The sequence below is a fragment of the Podarcis pityusensis genome, assembly GCF_964106645.2.
Source record: "Podarcis pityusensis genome assembly, chromosome: 17".
Classification (NCBI taxonomy): Eukaryota; Metazoa; Chordata; class Lepidosauria; order Squamata; family Lacertidae; genus Podarcis; species Podarcis pityusensis.
This window is the reverse complement of record NC_138042.1, coordinates 13093252-13109901: the sequence shown is the minus strand read 5'-3', so window position 1 is coordinate 13109901 and position 16650 is coordinate 13093252. Positions and strand designations below refer to the sequence as shown.

At 46.7% G+C, this 16650-nt stretch overlaps 1 protein-coding gene across 6 annotated transcripts in view; it reads left to right on the top strand.

Annotated features, from left to right (window-relative positions):
* Positions 1–16650, top strand: part of SMARCA2 (SWI/SNF related BAF chromatin remodeling complex subunit ATPase 2) — a 124311-nt gene that overhangs the window by 59504 nt on the left and 48157 nt on the right. For all 6 annotated transcript variants that reach the window (XM_080987690.1, XM_080987691.1, XM_080987692.1 and 3 more), the window contains 9 exons: positions 425–491; positions 2902–3012; positions 5615–5857; positions 6620–6733; positions 8586–8693; positions 9982–10068; positions 11315–11361; positions 11675–11841; positions 15896–16059. In XM_080987690.1, coding sequence (XP_080843816.1) covers positions 425–491; positions 2902–3012; positions 5615–5857; positions 6620–6733; positions 8586–8693; positions 9982–10068; positions 11315–11361; positions 11675–11841; positions 15896–16059 — 1108 coding nt within the window. The remainder of the gene's footprint in view (positions 1–424; positions 492–2901; positions 3013–5614; positions 5858–6619; positions 6734–8585; positions 8694–9981; positions 10069–11314; positions 11362–11674; positions 11842–15895; positions 16060–16650) is intronic.

The following is a 16650-nucleotide window of genomic DNA, read 5'->3' as shown; positions in this document are numbered from 1 at the left end:
AAAATAGTCCGGCCCCCCACAAGGTCTGAGGGACAGTGAACCGGCCCCCAGCTCAAAAAGTTTGCTGACCCCTGCATTGTACCATTGGTCCACAGTTAATAATTGGAATGATTTCCATGTCCTGGCAATAGCGGTTAATAGGTATGTTAGGAGTTATCTGTTTCCAATTTTCAACATACCATGACTATGTTGTCAGGAGCAGTCCTACTCTTGAGTAGGTAAGCAGGGTCCGTTCCGGGGACTGCCTGCTCCTAGGAGCCTTTTCTGAGATGATGAGAAAAGCTTCTGTTCTCCTTTGGTCTCGCACCTTGAAAAACCAGGCTGTAGACTTCATTATATCTTTTATTGTAAGACTGCAGATTTCTAAGTCAATTTATAGAACCATCGGTTTTGAGATGCTTTGTGTTCTTAATCTTTTACACAGGACTTTATCCAACTGGACTTACGAGTTTGACAAATGGGCTCCTTCTGTCGTGAAAATCTCCTACAAGGTTTGGATGTCCTTTATATGCAAATATAAAGTGGGCAGTATAAACACATAACCCCCCCCCAATCTATTTAGTTGTGTGGTTTTTCCGTGCACTGAAAACAGCTCACTGTATTTTACCGTGCATTAGACACCCCCTATTTTGGGGGACTAAATTTAAAGAAAATGAGGGGAAATGGCCCAAAGTTGTTGAGCTTTCTAAAGGCGGGAAACGCTCCCTAGAGCACGGACCGGCAACCAACTTCCCCCTACTTCCCCCTATGCTGCTGCGGGAAACACTCCCTAGAGTGCGCATCTCCCGCAGCAGCATGGGGGGGGGAGTTGCGCGCCCCCCCAACCAGCGGGCTTGCGGTGCACAGCTCCCCCCCCCCCCAGCCACTATCCGTGTATAGGACGACCCCAGTTTTTTCACATGAATTTTGAGACCAAAAAAAACAACCCTCGTTTAATACACGGGGAAATACGGTAATCCGTACACTTGATCCAGGCTTGTTCCCATCAGCTGCCGGCCCCCTTGGGCACACGATGGCGCAGGGCATGCGCAGGGAGCCGAACTGCTTCCTGGGATCCCAGAAGGCGTTTCTCATTGGCTGCTGAAGCGCCGTGGTGATCCCAGCAGGCGGCGGCGGAGGGGCTCAGCCTCGACCCAAACCAAACAGGAGACTTCACCTCTCTGGGTCACGCATGCCCGGCAGAGGCCTCCCCTCCCCAGTCTGGAGCCCATTGTGCTTCTGCAAAGTCCCTCCCCATATACTCCTGCTATGGATACATTCAGTTCAGTGCCAGATTTACGTATGAACTAAACAAGCTATAGCTTGGGGCCCCACTCTCTTGAGGGCCCCCCAAAAATGTAGAGGGGAAAAACTCTGGATACTACTTCTTAATTATATTTCAGTTTAACAATCACTTTGATAAAATACATATTTTGTTATGTGCAAATGGCTTGAGATACCTATGAGGGCCATAAATGACCATATAGCATATATTCAACACAAAAAAACAGTGACCATTTGTTGTTGACCAAGGACAGCTGGACATAGAAAGGGCCCCATTACCTTCAGGAGCTGAGGGCCTCATCAAACCTCAATCCGGACCTGGTTCAGTTGCTGGTTAAAAGGGTCCCGAAATTATTTTGGGCTCTGCATAGTGGGCCTCCTTGTGTTGAGGTTTTGCCTTCCTCGTGGCATCAAGTCTTGGCTCAGTTCTTGTTGTCATCATAACTTTGGGCAAAGGTCAGCATCAATAACCATCTGTAGAGTTTTGGGTGGGGCTGCCCCAAAGGCCGTGGCCCCAGCTTGGGGGGTGGTGGTGCCGAGTCTGACCATCATCCCCCCTGGGGCTGGGCCTTCTCGGGGGGGGGGGCTACCCTGGGGTGGATCTCTGGTGCTTTGTGACGCCCTTGCGACTCACCTGGCTGCAGGATGGCGGCAGGAGAATAAGCCTGCCTTGACCCGTGATCCTTGCCCCGTGTCGCGCCATCTCCGCTCATGGCCGTGACCAAGAGACGTTGAAGTTGTTCCCAATCTATCTCTGGTATGCTATTGGCTCCTGGACACTCCCCTCATACTCATTCAGTGCAATTTATAACAAGTCACAGTTACTTTTGGATATTGAAATGCAGCAGGAAATCGTTAATGATCGTAACGTTTTGGCTGGAGCAAGACAGAGGATAAATTCTGTATGGTTGTACGTTCTGAAATATTTGTTGTAAATCATAGAATTGTAGAGTTGAGGGGACCCTGAGGATCATCTCGCCCAGCCCCAGCCGCCAACGCAGGAATACGCTGCTGCCTCATACGGGGGTCGAACCTGCAGCCTTGACCTTATCAGCACCACGCTCTAACCAACTGAGCTATCCAGGAGTATAATACAGTAGAACCTCAGCTTACGTTACCCTCAAGTAACATAAACTTCGGGTTCCGAAAGCAGCAAACCCGGAAGTATTTTCCCGGGTTTTGCCGCATGCGCAGAAGCGCTCTATCGTGCCATGCGCATGCGCAGAACAGGCACCTCTGGCTGCGGAAACCTCGGGATCCGATCGGAGCTCCGGAACAGAAGCCGTCCGCAACCAGAGGTTACCACTGTATGTGAGCATTCATGTCATGGCTTTTATTGGCGATTTCAGGTGGTTTACCAATACTGAATTAGTTCACTGATGGACTAATTCAGCCCCTGATATTCTTAGGAAGGCGCTTGTAAACAATACGGACCTTCAGCCTAACTTGCAACAGCAATAAGCCCTATTATCTGAGTGGAGTTTTCTGTCCGGGAGCCATTGTCAGTGGCAAAGTAATTACAATTTACTTTTTCTCCAGTTTGTTCTGGAGAATTTGCTCATTGCAACAGGACGCTTGCAATTTGTTTTGCATTTCTGTACCCTCATTTCAGGGGAAGCTTTTCTTTTCTCTTTCCAGGGCACACCTGCGATGCGCCGATCCCTCGTCCCTCAACTCCGTAGCGGGAAATTTAATGTTCTTTTGACGACTTACGAGTACATAATAAAGGACAAGCACATTCTTGCTAAGGTAAGGCTGCGTTTCTGGCTCCTCTTGGGGACGTGGTCTCTTGCCCTTGCCCCAAACAGCCAGGATTGCACCCGGCTGCAATCTCTTTAGACTCCTGGCTCTGCACCCGCCATCGCTGTTGTCTTTAAAAGGCAGTTCTGCGTTTCTCTGCCTGAATGGAGGCGTTGGGCTTTTCTTCCAGCCCCTTCACCGTCTCCTCTCCTGCTGCGCCACTTTCAGGGCTGGGGACGAGAGAATGGCTTTGCTGCCTGTGGATCTCGTCAATGCCTCCCCGCCATCGCCCCTCGCAGGAGCGTCACCATCCTCCCAGCGACATTTATTGTGGGGTCCTGCTATTCCATTTTGATCCACTGCTCTTCTCTCGCTCTTTGTTTTCCGAGCAGAGACAAATACGGCCAGCAAAAGGACTCCGGCTGTGTAGCCGCTTTCTGGATGTGGGGAGATAATAAGGGGCTAGAATGAAACCTGCTATCTTCATTTTCATTTGTGCATTTAGACCCGATAGCTCAAAATCACCGCTTTTGATCTGAGTGTCTCCTGAATAGTTAATAGACTCTGAAAAGTGGGAGCTAATCTTTGGGAACCATGGTTTCTGTGGAAGTGGAGGCATTTAAGTAACGGAGCTCCAATTGTCATACATCAGAGCCTGTGAATTTCTTAATGAGCTTTCATGTGCTTGCCATAGTCACCTTTTCTGACCATCTCCCCCCTGGCCTAATATTCAACTGAGAACACGCATTCCTGGGCACAAGCACCTTCTTATAGGCTTTTTGAGGATAGCTTATTTAATCTTTGCAAAGATTTCCATCCTTTTCATTTTTTTAAAAGCGTACCTTGAACTTCTTTTCTGTGGTTTGAATCCAGCTTTCGCCCAATTCCTCCCTCTCCTTTCAAATCCCCCCCATGGCTCTTTGAAGCATCTCCTGATGGGGACATAATTTTGGTTGCAAAGTGGCCCTCCTAAAACCAGAATTTGGAGCGCTTGGTTTCATTATTGCCTCGGGAGAAACTGCCGACAGGCTCTGCACCAAGCGCACAGCCCCAGATTCACGGCTGGCCAGTTAGAATTTCTTTTTGGGCCACAGAACCAGCATGCGTTTGTCATTGCCTGTGGGGTGACAAGACCATTCTCTTTATCAGCTTGGGTATCAGGCTCATATGGTGGCAGGTGACTTGGCGCAGCTGCAGTTGGGCAGATCGGTGTCTCATCTGACTTGGAAACTCTCTCTGACTATAGCGAGAGGTTTTCCTAGAATGGCAGAGTTGGAAGAGGGACCCCAAGGGTCATCTAGTCCAACCCCTTGCAATGCAGGAATCTCTGCTCAATAGAAAACAGCGCTCCCATCCTTAGACTGCAACCCTGCATCCTCTTGCTTCAGAGCAATCCCCGTTAAATTCTCTGGGGCTTTCTTCCGAATGGACGAGTGTAGGAGACAACTGTTCTTAGTTAAGAGGAGAAAGTTTTGTCTCCCAAGTTAGATTAAAAAAAATTGGACAGGATAAATATTTCCCCCCCTACAAAATGTGAGAGGTATCAGGAAATAATAGAATGGGGGGGGGGACATTTTCTGAGTTCAAAGAAGAAAAGGCAGATACTGTATGCTTGCAGGAGGCACGCTAAAGAGGGCAGAATAATTTACTTAAAACTTGAATACAGTCACACCTTGGATCTCGGGACACTTTGGCTCCTGAACGATTGAAACCCGGAAGTGACTGTTCTGGTTTCCGAAGGTTTTTTGGGAAGCCAAACGTCCGACGGGGCTTCTGATTGGCTGCAGGACCTTCCTGCAGCCAATTGGAAGCCACGCTTTGGTTTCTGAACCTTTTGGAAGTCGAACGGACTTCCGGAATGGATTCTGTTCGACATCCAATCTATAACTGTACAGTGGTACCTCGGGTTACAAACGCTTCAAGTTACAGACTCTGCTAACCTAGAAATAGTACCTCTGGTTAAGAACTTTGCTTCAGGATGAGAGCAGAAATCGGGCTCCGGTGGCGCAGCGGCAGCAGGAGGCCCCATTAGCTAAAGTGGTGCTTCAGGTTAAGAACAGACCTCCGGAAGGAATTAAGTACTTAACCCAAGGTACCACTGTACTTTGAATAGAGCAGGGGGGACAGGGCTGTCTTAAGCATATGTGGCGCCAGGGTGCAAAGATCCACCTGGCGCCCCCCCCCCCCCAGGTTGCCTAGTCCCAGGCGTGCAGGAGGGCAGAGCCAGCCGGCCACCTCAGCGTCTCGCTGGCTCAGTCTCTCCCGAACTTGCAGCGCAGAGCTGCCCGCTGCGGCACTCCGACCAATGGGCTTCCCCGGACTCTGGGCCTGGCGCCCCTGAGAGCCAGGTGCCCCACGCCCCTAGCGCCTATGGGTAAGATGGCCCTGAGGGGGGAGCAAGTTTGGCCCACAGGCCCGACGAAGCCCCTCCACTGCCAGGCCATTTTGGGGGAGGCACGCCGGCCCTGCACCTGACATGGTTGCATTTTGGATGTTCTGGTCCTGCTGAATCTTTTGGTTTTTTATTTTTAAGCTGAAGGCCCGCAACTGTTTTAGGATTTGCACGCGTAGAACTAGGGGAAGAAAGTTTTGTCGTCTTGTCTTTCCGTAGATTCGGTGGAAGTATATGATTGTCGACGAAGGCCATCGCATGAAGAACCACCACTGCAAGCTCACTCAGGTGCTGAACACGCACTACGTTGCCCCCAGAAGAATCCTCCTGACGGGGACGCCCTTGCAGAACAAACTGCCAGAGCTTTGGGCTCTGCTGAATTTCCTCCTCCCCACCATTTTCAAGAGCTGCAGCACCTTTGAGCAGTGGTTCAACGCCCCTTTTGCCATGACCGGAGAAAGGGTATGATGAGGATGATGATTATAATTATAATTACAATAATAATTTATTTTTATTCCCTGCCCACCTGGCTGGGTTTCCCCAGCCACCCTGGGCGGCTCCCAACAGGGTATTAAAAACACGATAAAAGATCAAACATTAAAAACTTCCCTAAATGGAGCTGCTTATGGGATGTTGCTTGCTTGTTTGTATCACGCTGTGGGATGCGGGTGGCGCTGTGGTCTAAACCACAGAGCCTAGGACTTGCTGATCAGAAGGTTGGCGGTTCATATCCCCGTAACAGGGTGAGCTCCCATTGTTCGGTCCCTGCTCCTGCCAACCTAGCAGTTTGAAAGCACGTCAACGTGCAAGTAGATAAATAGGTACCGCTCCGGCGGGAAGGTAAACAGCATTTTCTGTGTGCTGCTCTGGTTCGCCAGAAGCGGCTTAGTCATGCTGGCCACATGACCCGGAAGCTGTACGCCAGCTCCCTCGGCCAGTAAAGCAAGATGAGCACCGCAACCCCAGAGTCGGCCACGACTGGACCTAATGGTCAGGGGTGCCTTTACCTTTCCCTTATACTTTTCAAGCATACTTTCCATGTTAGCATAATGATTCTAGCCTCTTTAAATTACGTTTTTTTTTAAAAAAAACCTCTAAATAAATTCTTCGGATTCTCAGTTTGCTAAACCATAAAGATACGTGCTACAGATCAAACAGTGCAATTTTGGTTCTTTTTTTTTTTTTTTAATACATGTTATTTTTTCATTGTGCTCTTTCCTGCAGGTGGATTTAAATGAGGAAGAGACTATTCTGATCATCCGGCGCCTCCACAAAGTTCTCCGCCCTTTCTTGTTACGGAGGCTGAAGAAAGAGGTCGAATCTCAGCTGCCAGAAAAGGTTTGTGGAAGAAGGAAGACCTTCTGAAGCTTTCTAATGTTCTGTATTAAATCCAAAATTCACAATGCCACAAAATGAGCAGCAAAAACATACCGTATTTTTCGCTCTATAGCATGCACCGGACCATAGGATGCACCTTGTTTTAGCGGGGGATAACAAGAAAAAAAAAAATTCTCCCCCTCTCTGCTCAGCACCCCTTCAGCAAAGTGGCAGGAGAAACGGAGCCCCTTCCATTTCTCCTCCCGCTTGGCTGAAGGGGCACTGCGCAGCTCTCCCTCTCTGCTGAAGCCAGGAGAGTCTTGCTCTCCAGGCTTCAGCGAAAGGAACCCGAAGCCTGCGGAGCGCGGAGGGAGCTCTCCCTCTGTGCTTCGGAGGCTGCCTGTTGCTATCGCTGAAGCCAGGGAGCCTGCATTCGCTCCATAGGATGCACACACATTTCCCCTTAATTTTTGGAGGGGAAAATGCGTCTTATAGAGCGAAAAATATAGTATCTCTGAAGACAAAGACTAATTGAGCTTGTTTGACTCTGAATCTTGCCTTGTTTCCCCCTTCTGTGTTGTGAGCACAGAGAATATCGGGGCAGAAAAATGAGACTTTAGACACAATAAGTTCTGCATCGCCCAGTGTTCAGTAGTCATGGAATATGTATCTACAGAATCACCTTTTCCTAAAATCACAATAATTTCTATTGGTCTCCATTGCTGTCTTTTGCTGTGTGCTCCCTTTGCACCTTTGCCTATTCTGTAACTCGCTTCATTAATAACGTAGAATAAGCCTACTTTTCACAGATTGCACCCAAGGCAAAACAACCTTCTGATCTCCCTAGGGCATCATCTAATGCTTTCACAATTCAGATTTCCCCCCAATGTCAAGACTTGTGAGATCGGCAGTGAAGAGGCTTCAGGCTTGTGGAATCTGCTGTGACCCTGACTTTAAACAACTGGAAATAGGTTCAAAAGAAATGCATCTGGAACTTTAGAATTCTTAAGTCAGGAGCCCACAGTCCCACAGAAAAACCCATTCCCAGTTGCCTCCTCTCTGCAGACTTCCTTTATTTCAGTGGTATAATTTAAGGGGGAAGTCATTTGGTTGTTGGTGTTGCTATGGGATTAGGAGTCCTTACTGATCTCCTGCAAAACACCCAGAAAATCTATATTTTGCCCACCCCTGCCTTAAAGCAGATCTGGGCAGAAGAATGCAGAAATGGATCTGCCGTTCAGTCGCTTGGCGATTTGCAGTGTATCTGCAAGGGTTTCTGATGATGTAGTTGTTTAACGATAGCAGCAACAAAATGGCTCCACCCTAAGCTAAATGACCGTATTTTTTGCTCTATAAGATTCACTTTTTCCCTCCTAAAAAGTAAAGGGAAATGTGTGTGTGCCTTATGGAGCGAATGTAGGCTGCGCAGCTATCCCAGAAGCCAGAACAGCAAGAGGGATTGCTGCTTTCACTGTGTAGCGATCCCTCTTGCTGTTCTGGCTTCTGAGATTCAGAATATTTCTTTTCTTGTTTTCATCCTCCAAACACTAGGTGCGTCTTGTGGTCTGGTGCGTCTTATAGAGCGAAAAATACGGTATGCTGCTAAAGTGAAAAAATCTCCAAGTAACCAAATTTGTCTGGTCAGTTCTGGTTCTCCTCTGCGCTGGGCTTTGGCAGATGAATCTTGGGTTTCTACTAGATCAAGTAGATCCCATAAGCTTGAAGTCTTTCCAACTCTGCTTTAGAAAATGTCTTGTGGCTTACGGTGCCATTGTAGTCAGACGTTTAGAGATAGCGTGAGATTCTCGCCAGGGCATGAGGCGTTTCCATTACTCTGAATTTTTGAGAGTGACACGTTATTTGCTCCTCTCAGGTGGAATATGTGATCAAGTGCGACATGTCGGCTCTCCAGAAGATCTTGTACCGCCACATGCAAGCCAAAGGGATCCTCCTCACAGACGGCTCTGAGAAGGACAAGAAGGTGAGCAGATTACAAGAGAGATCCACTCTCTTTCCCAGAGCAGCCCTATCCTGATCAGCTGTGTGACCCGAAGAAGTCAATGGGAAGCCTTTGGGGGTCCTCCCCACCCCTGGCCAGTCAGGGCTTGGGGGAGGGGGTGGGAGGGTGATTTGTACATTTTCCTGCATCATGATCTTTGCATAGCGCATGCACACACACACGCATCACAATTTGTGATATATTGCCAGATCAAGAATTACAAATCCGACACAGTGGAACCTCGGTTGTCAGATGTAATCCGTTCCGGAAGACCGTTCGACTTCCAAAAAGTTCAGCAACCGAGGCGCAGTTGTCCGTCGGCAAATTCCTTTTTGAAAAATGGAGAAACGCACCGCAGAAGCCGTTCAACTTCCGAGACACGTTCAAAAACGGAAGCATTCCCTTCCGGGTTGTCAGCGTTCGGGTTCCAAATTGTTTGGCTTCCGAAGCGTTCGACAGCCGAGGTTCCACTGTACAAATCTATGGACTTCAGACTGGTTTTGGATCATATATCAAGATATCGCCCAGCCCTAGCCAGTAGAAAGCCCCGACATGGCAGGACATGGCAGAATGGGATTCTGGGAAATTTGGATCCAGTAGATCTGATGCGTGGAGCCCTTAGCCAGCCAGCCTGGGGCTAATGTAGCTTTCTTTTTTAAAAATGCTTTCCTATCCTGGCTGGGGCAAGCCAGCAGGACTCACTATGTCCCACGTAGGATCAGTCTGGATAGCTGGCCTTGGTGAAGATTTGACGTTTTCATCCCCAAAAAGTTTTTGATTTTGAGTTTCTACTGAAATGAGGCTGCATTTTAATGTTGTATTTTAGTCTTGTTTTAAGTTTTATTTTGATCAATTGTTTTTATACCTGGTGTTAGCTGCCCTGAGCCCGGTCTTGGGTGGTTGGGGTATAAATAAATTATTATTATTATTATTATTATTATTACTATTATTACTATTATTATTACTATTATTACTATTATTTATTAATATTATGATGTTCCTGTGCCTCAGTGCCTCCTAGTCACAGTTTGGACTTCTCCTGGCAGATTTCATTATATCCCAGGAGCAGGTTCTCATGAATAGCTGGAACATTGGAGTGCTTTGAAATCCCTCCAGCTCATGTTAACTAATATGAAATAGGAGTCTGGGATATTTAGGAGTAAAGTGTATTACTAGAGGCCTAAAGTGCGTCTCCTGTGTTGTATGGTCTGCCAAGTTTTGTGGGATCTTCCCCCATTTCCACTGGACGTCTCATCTGTTCCTTCCTCAGGGAAAAGGAGGCGCCAAGACTCTAATGAACACCATCATGCAATTAAGAAAGATCTGCAATCACCCCTATATGTTTCAGCACATTGAGGTGAGTCAGCGTTGCTTCTTTGTTATCTCAGGGGTTAATGGGATAGAGGAGATGTGGACTTCGTTCTTTCTGGTCTTAAATTATTCTGTGTAGGGCAGAGCCAAAGGGGGAAGCCCCCAGGGTGTGCAAAAACAGCCTCTTTAGGGAACTTTAGGGGGGTGGGAAGAAATCTGTTTTTAAAAAACCAAAATGCCAGCAATAAAAGGAGGTGAAAGTGTCTGTCCCTCATATGAGGAGGAATTTTTCAGGCCCAGACACTGATCTTATGTTGCCTCACAGAGTAGTATTTCTCCCATTTGAATGTAATTCCCCTCCCCCAACAGGGGTTGGCAAGGTTTACCTCACCTGGGCCGGATTACTCTGGTGGAGATCCCTCCGTAGGCCGGATCGCATGCACGCCCCCGCAATTTCTAGCACCCGCGTCTGCACAGACGCGATTTCTGGCCCCTGCGCCTGCGCAGATGCGATTTCCAGAGCCACGGAAGCAAGTCCCTGCGCTGCGCTGCACCGGTTTAGCGCAGCATGCGGGGACTCGCTGAGCGGGCAGCTCGGTTCGTGGATGGCTTGTGGGCCGGTTAAACTACCCCATGGGCCGCTTTTGGCCCATGGGCCTTAGGTTGCTGACCCCTGCTCTACAACCTTGCAGCGAGGTCTACTCAGAACAAGTCTCACTGATGATCCAGCATGCATTGGAACCATGAAACAATGCGCAAAGCTTGTTTTTGAGGATTGTCTAAGGAATCTTTTGCCTGTGACTGCATTTGTGGATCTTTCCCATAACCTAGAGTCATGTGCCACCCTGAATGATACAAAATATATTTCATCTTCTTCTAGCTTAATTGTTTTAAAAGGGTTCATTTTTATATACCATTTGCAAAGGAATATTTAGGCAAGATTTAATCTTATTAATGTGCTATTCTTTTATGTAAGGCATATACATATTGGTACATACTGAAATTTTTCATACTTTATTAAGATGACATGCTGTGTTACAATATAAGCTTTTTATTGGCTCTTTATTTACCAATCCATCCATTTCAATAAGTTGCAAGTAGCTTGCCAGTTGATTCACATCAGAGAAGTATGTTTATTACAATGTGGTCTGTGCACTAATAAGAAAAATACCATTTTAAAAATCTGTTATTTTAATTAGCACCACCAACCTAGGTTTATGAGTTTAGAAAGAGTTATGTTGGGTGTGGTTTAATCTAGTCGTGTTGAGTAATTTGCTGTTCTCCATTTGCAGGAATCCTTTGCTGAACATTTGGGCTATTCAAATGGTGTCATCAATGGGTAACTATTATTTTTTACTTCCTAGAACTTGTCATCACAGAATCTTTTAGAGTTTAGTGTTTAGGTAGTTGCTTGGCTTTAGGTTGGACCTTTTCCCTTCCTGGGGTTTGTGTAGGGTTTGGGGAAATAATCCCTGCGCACCCTAATATCTGAGAAGAAACCACACATGGTTTGTTTTCTGCAGTCCATACCAAACGTTCTGCTTAACAGCCTATAGGAGAGAAGTAGGAAATTGAGATGCCGTCGGCGCTGCTAATTGCATGTGCAAATGTAGCCTTGTTAATATTTATTATCCAGCCTTTTCTCTTCACAGAGCTGAGCTTTATCGGGCTTCGGGGAAGTTTGAGCTGCTCGATCGAATTCTGCCAAAGCTGCGAGCCACCAACCACCGCGTCCTCCTCTTCTGTCAAATGACGTCCCTCATGACCATCATGGAAGACTATTTTGCTTTTCGGAATTTTGCTTACCTGCGACTTGACGGTAATGTTCCAAAGTGAAAGGAGCTTGGCGTCTTGTGATCTTGGAGCCAGGGGCTCCTACTCACAAACCCCTGTTTCTCCCCACCTCCAGGGCAATGAGAAGGTGTTCCCTTCCTTTACATCCGTAGCAGTGCCAGCTGCCAGCCAGAAAGTTCCTTGTTTATATCTCGCCTCAGCCACAGTGTGGTTAAGACAAGCTGCTCTTGCAACTAACTCCCTTGTCTGTATGATGGGGAGAACAATACTTCTCTGACTTACTGGAAATGCAACTCTGAGTCAAGGCATTTTCAAGCCCTTCCAGTACTGACTCCAGTCCTTTGCAGTCTTTGTCCAAGGTGGACAAAGCTCTCCTCTTCAAAGCTCTCCAGTCCAAGGCCTGGAAACGATGCCTTATGAGGAACGGCTAAGGGAGCTGGGCATGTTTAGCCTGGAGAAGAGGAGGTTAAGGGGTGATATGATAGCCATGCTCAAATATATAAAAGGATGTCATATAGAGGAGGGAGAAAGGTTGTTTTCTGCTGCTCCAGAGAAGCGGACACGGAGCAATGGATCCAAACTACAAGAAAGAAGATTCCACCTAAACATTAGGAAGAACTTCCTGAGAGTAAGAGCTGTTCGACAGTGGAATTTGCTGCCAAGGAGTGTGGTGGAGTCTCCTTCTTTGGAGGTCTTTAAGCAGAGGCTTGACAACCATATGTCAGGAGTGCTCTGATGGTGTTTCCTGCTTGGCAGGGGGTTGGACTCGATGGCCCTTGTGGTCTCTTCCAACTCTATGATTCTATGATAACTTTTTAGCTCTCTTCTTGGACCTTTCCCTCTTTTGTGCAGTGGTACCTCTAGTTACGAACTTAATTCATTCCGGAGGTCTGTTCTTAACCTGAAACTGTTGCGTTCTTTCGCTAATGGGGCCTCTTGCTGCCGCTGCACCGCCGGCACACCATTTCTGTTCTCATCCTGGGGCAAAGTTCTCAACTCGAGGTAACTCTTCCAGGTTAGCGGAGTTTGCGATCTGAGGCATTTGTAACCCGAGGCATTTGTAATTTGAGGTACCACTGTATTTGCTCTGAGTGTTTTTTCTTTATTATTTTACGTTAAGATCGTACACAGTTTTCATCAAAATCGATTTATTTGTCTTGGCAGCTTCCCATCTTTACTTTTGAGAAGATCTAATTTTGCAGCAGGTGCTGGTGCAGTTCTAGGTGACAGACCAGTCTGTAGTCCAAACCCAGTTTGAAGTCTATATCGTTATATTACGAATCATGGGGGGGGGGGTGCGATGCAAAAATCACGATGTGGGGAAAACTGTGGAGCCAGCCAATGCCTCTACATAGCTCCATCCTTATTTCAGACACTGTGGTGTGATATATCAGTACAGTGGTACCTTGGTTTACGAACTTAATCCGTTCCAGAAGTCTCTTCTTAAACCAAGGCATGCTTTCCCATAGCAGCGGGGGACTCAATTTACAAATGGAACACACTCAACAGAAGTGAAACCTGTTCTGCTTCCAAGGCAAAGTTCACAAACCAAATAAAAAAATTCCTTCCAGTAGCACCTTAGAGACCAACTAAGCTTGTTATTGATATGAGCTTTCGTGTGCATGCACACTTCTTCAAATACTTCTTCAGATACACAGTGTGCATGCACACGAAAGCTCATATCAATAACAAGCTTAGTTGGTCTCTAAGGTGCTACTGGAAGGAATTTTTTTATTTGGTTTCGACTACGGCAGACCAACACGGCTACCTGCCTGTAACTTCACAAACCAAAACACCTACTTCTGGGTTTGTAGCGTTCTTAATCCAAGTTGTGCATAAACTAAGATCTTCTTAAACCAAGGTACCACTGTATATTGTGCTGTTTAGCTGGGGATGTATCGTGAAGTTGAAAACCAGCTCCATCCTATTCCAGACATTGTGCTGTATCCGTATCGCCCAGCGCTAGAGGGGATGGCTTTGTTAGGCTGCTTTGATCCTTCCCACCGGATGGTTGGGCATCTGTGGAGAGTGGAACATTGGACTCGCCTGAAAGGTGGCTTCCCATCCACCTATGTTAATTGAAGGGCTTTTGCAGGGGACCAAACAGCTGCATTTTCCTTTATATTCACCTGTGTGTTTCTACCTCTTAATGCTAGTTCTGTATTTTTCACGTTCATTAATGCTCAGACCATGTTTTTGGTGCACTTAACTTTTTTCTTCTATGGATGCGTGTTTGTTAGAGTTGAGGTTATTCTCTTCTTTTCCTTCGGGATTGTTCTGTGCGTTTTCCTTCCTTCTCTTTTGGGTTGACTCTGGCTTGCCCTGTAACCTGGGTTGGTCTCATCCTGACATGGGCTGGCGTCAGGGCTGGGAGGGCTCAGGGATGCCTTGACTAGGAGTTGCATTTCTGGGCTAAGAACATCAGGTGGCGCGAAATGCCATCTGATGGATGGGCGCCCACTGAACCAGGTGAGTCCCAGCGGGTTTGTTTCCAGCACGATATCCAAATTATGTTATGGGACCAAGCTGAAAGTGTGCACTCAGTTCACTGGAGAAACACTCTAGTCCATTGATGGAAATCAGTTTATCTGGGTATTCCTCTCATCTGGTCCAATTCATATCATAGAAGGGACCCCCAAGGGACATCCAGTCCAGCCCCCAGCAATGCAGGAATCTTATGCCCAACATGGGATTCGAACCCACAACCCAGAGATGAAGAGTCTCATGCTGACCAGCTGAGCTATCCCAGCGATGTTTAAGAAGCCATAGTCCTTAACACTAATTCCCCATGAGATTTTTTTTTTTAAAAAAAAATTGAAGTTAACTCGGAAGTTAAAGTAATTTGCTTCCAAAATCTGTCTATTTTAGCATTATTTTTACCTAAAATAATGGGAGAAGTAGAGCTTGTAAATGAATTCTTCTGCAGAAATGTGATGCGTTAATGTGATTTTAAAAATTAATCGCACTCCAAATCGCATGCACGCTCGTTTTTCTCTTGGGATGAGTTACTTCACTAAAGAGACTTTTTTTACCCCCTAAGTATGTAGATATACAGTGGCACCTTGGGTTAAGTACTTAATGCGTTCCGGAGGTCTATTCTTAACCTGAAACTTTCTTAACCTGAAGCACCACTTTAGCTAATGGGGCCTCCCGCTGCTGCCGTGCCGTCAGCACGATTTATGTTCTCATCCTGAAGCAAAGTTCTTAACCCAAGGTACTATTTCTGGGTTAGCGGACTCTGTAACCTGAAGCTTATGTAACCTGAAGCCTATGTAACCCGAGGTACCACTGTATAAATATATATCAGTGAATTTCAGAGCATTCTCCCTTTACCTTTAGCAGCAATCGCCTCTGTCTGTGACTGAAATTGAAATGTTCAGTCTTTATATATTATTAGAAGAACATACTTAGCAAAACAAAATACTTCTAGATAAGCAGCAGTTTGAGCCTTCTAATTAAAAGGTAATCCAAGGCTTCAGTAATATTAAATGCTTTGATCCCAAATGTTTTTGCTTAGCAGTCAACCTCATTTTTTCAGTAACATCACTTCAAAGTAAATGGCTCAGGATCACAGTCAAAGCTGGGTGGGTTTTCTAAAATAAAAAAATTAGAATAGCAGATGATAGTTCATCAGTACTCTGCATTGACAAAATGCAGAATTCTGCAAAAGCACAAATTCTGCAACTAGAACAAAGTAAATAATTACACAAGCATTTATACATTATTTTTTTCCTATCTCACCATTTGGCTTTATGAATTGAAAGACCCACAGCAGATAAGATCTCATACAACATACACACCATTAAACGGTCCTGCAATTTTCTTCTTCTCAGAGCCTTACAGAAGTTGGTGTCTTTGCTCCTTCCGGTTCCCCTGGAGTTCAGCGCCCTGATAAGGCTGCAAATAACGTTTGTGCCAGTGCTGATGGTGTTTGTTATAGCCGTTCATACAGACAGCTGGAACCACAGTGGCTAGTGCTGATTTTGAACCATATAAAAGGAAAGGAGAATTAAAGAGGACATCATCACTTGGAGATGCTTTGCAATGACACGTGCTTTTTTGCCTGCTCCTCTTTTCAGGAACGACGAAATCGGAGGACCGGGCAGCCCTGCTGAAGAAGTTCAACGAGCCCAATTCTCAGTATTTCATCTTTCTGTTGAGCACGAGGGCTGGAGGGCTGGGCTTGAACCTCCAGGCAGCGGATACCGTCATTATTTTCGACAGCGACTGGAATCCCCACCAGGTTATTTACAGACCATGATTTCTTCTTCTTCTTCAAATAATTTTTTATTAGTTCTTACACATATAAGGGACCCGGGTGGCGCTGTGGTCTAAACCACTGAGCCTAGGACTTGCCGATCGGAAGGTCGGCGGTTCGAATCCCCACGACGGGTGAGTTCCTGTTGCTCTGCCACAGCTCCTGCCAACGTAGCAGTTCGAAAGCACACCAAAGTGCAAGTGGATAAATAGGTACCGCTTCGGCGGGAAGGTAAACGGCGTGTCCGTGCGCTGCTCTGGTTCGTCAGAAGCGGCTTAGTCATGCTGGCCACATGACCCGGAAGCTGTACGCCGGCTCCCTCGGCCAATAAAGCGAGATGAGCGCCGCAACCCCAGAGTCAGCCACGACTGGACATAATGGTCAGGGGTCCCTTTACCTTTACACATATTTTCCAGCATAACATCCTTTTAAACATCTTTTTGAAATGTTGGGCTATCACAGCCTAAGACAGGGGTCAGCAAACTTTTTCAGCAGGGGGCCAGTCCACTGTCCCTCAGACCTTGTGGGGGGCTGGACTATATTTTTTTTGGGGGGGGGGGGGGGAATGAACGAATT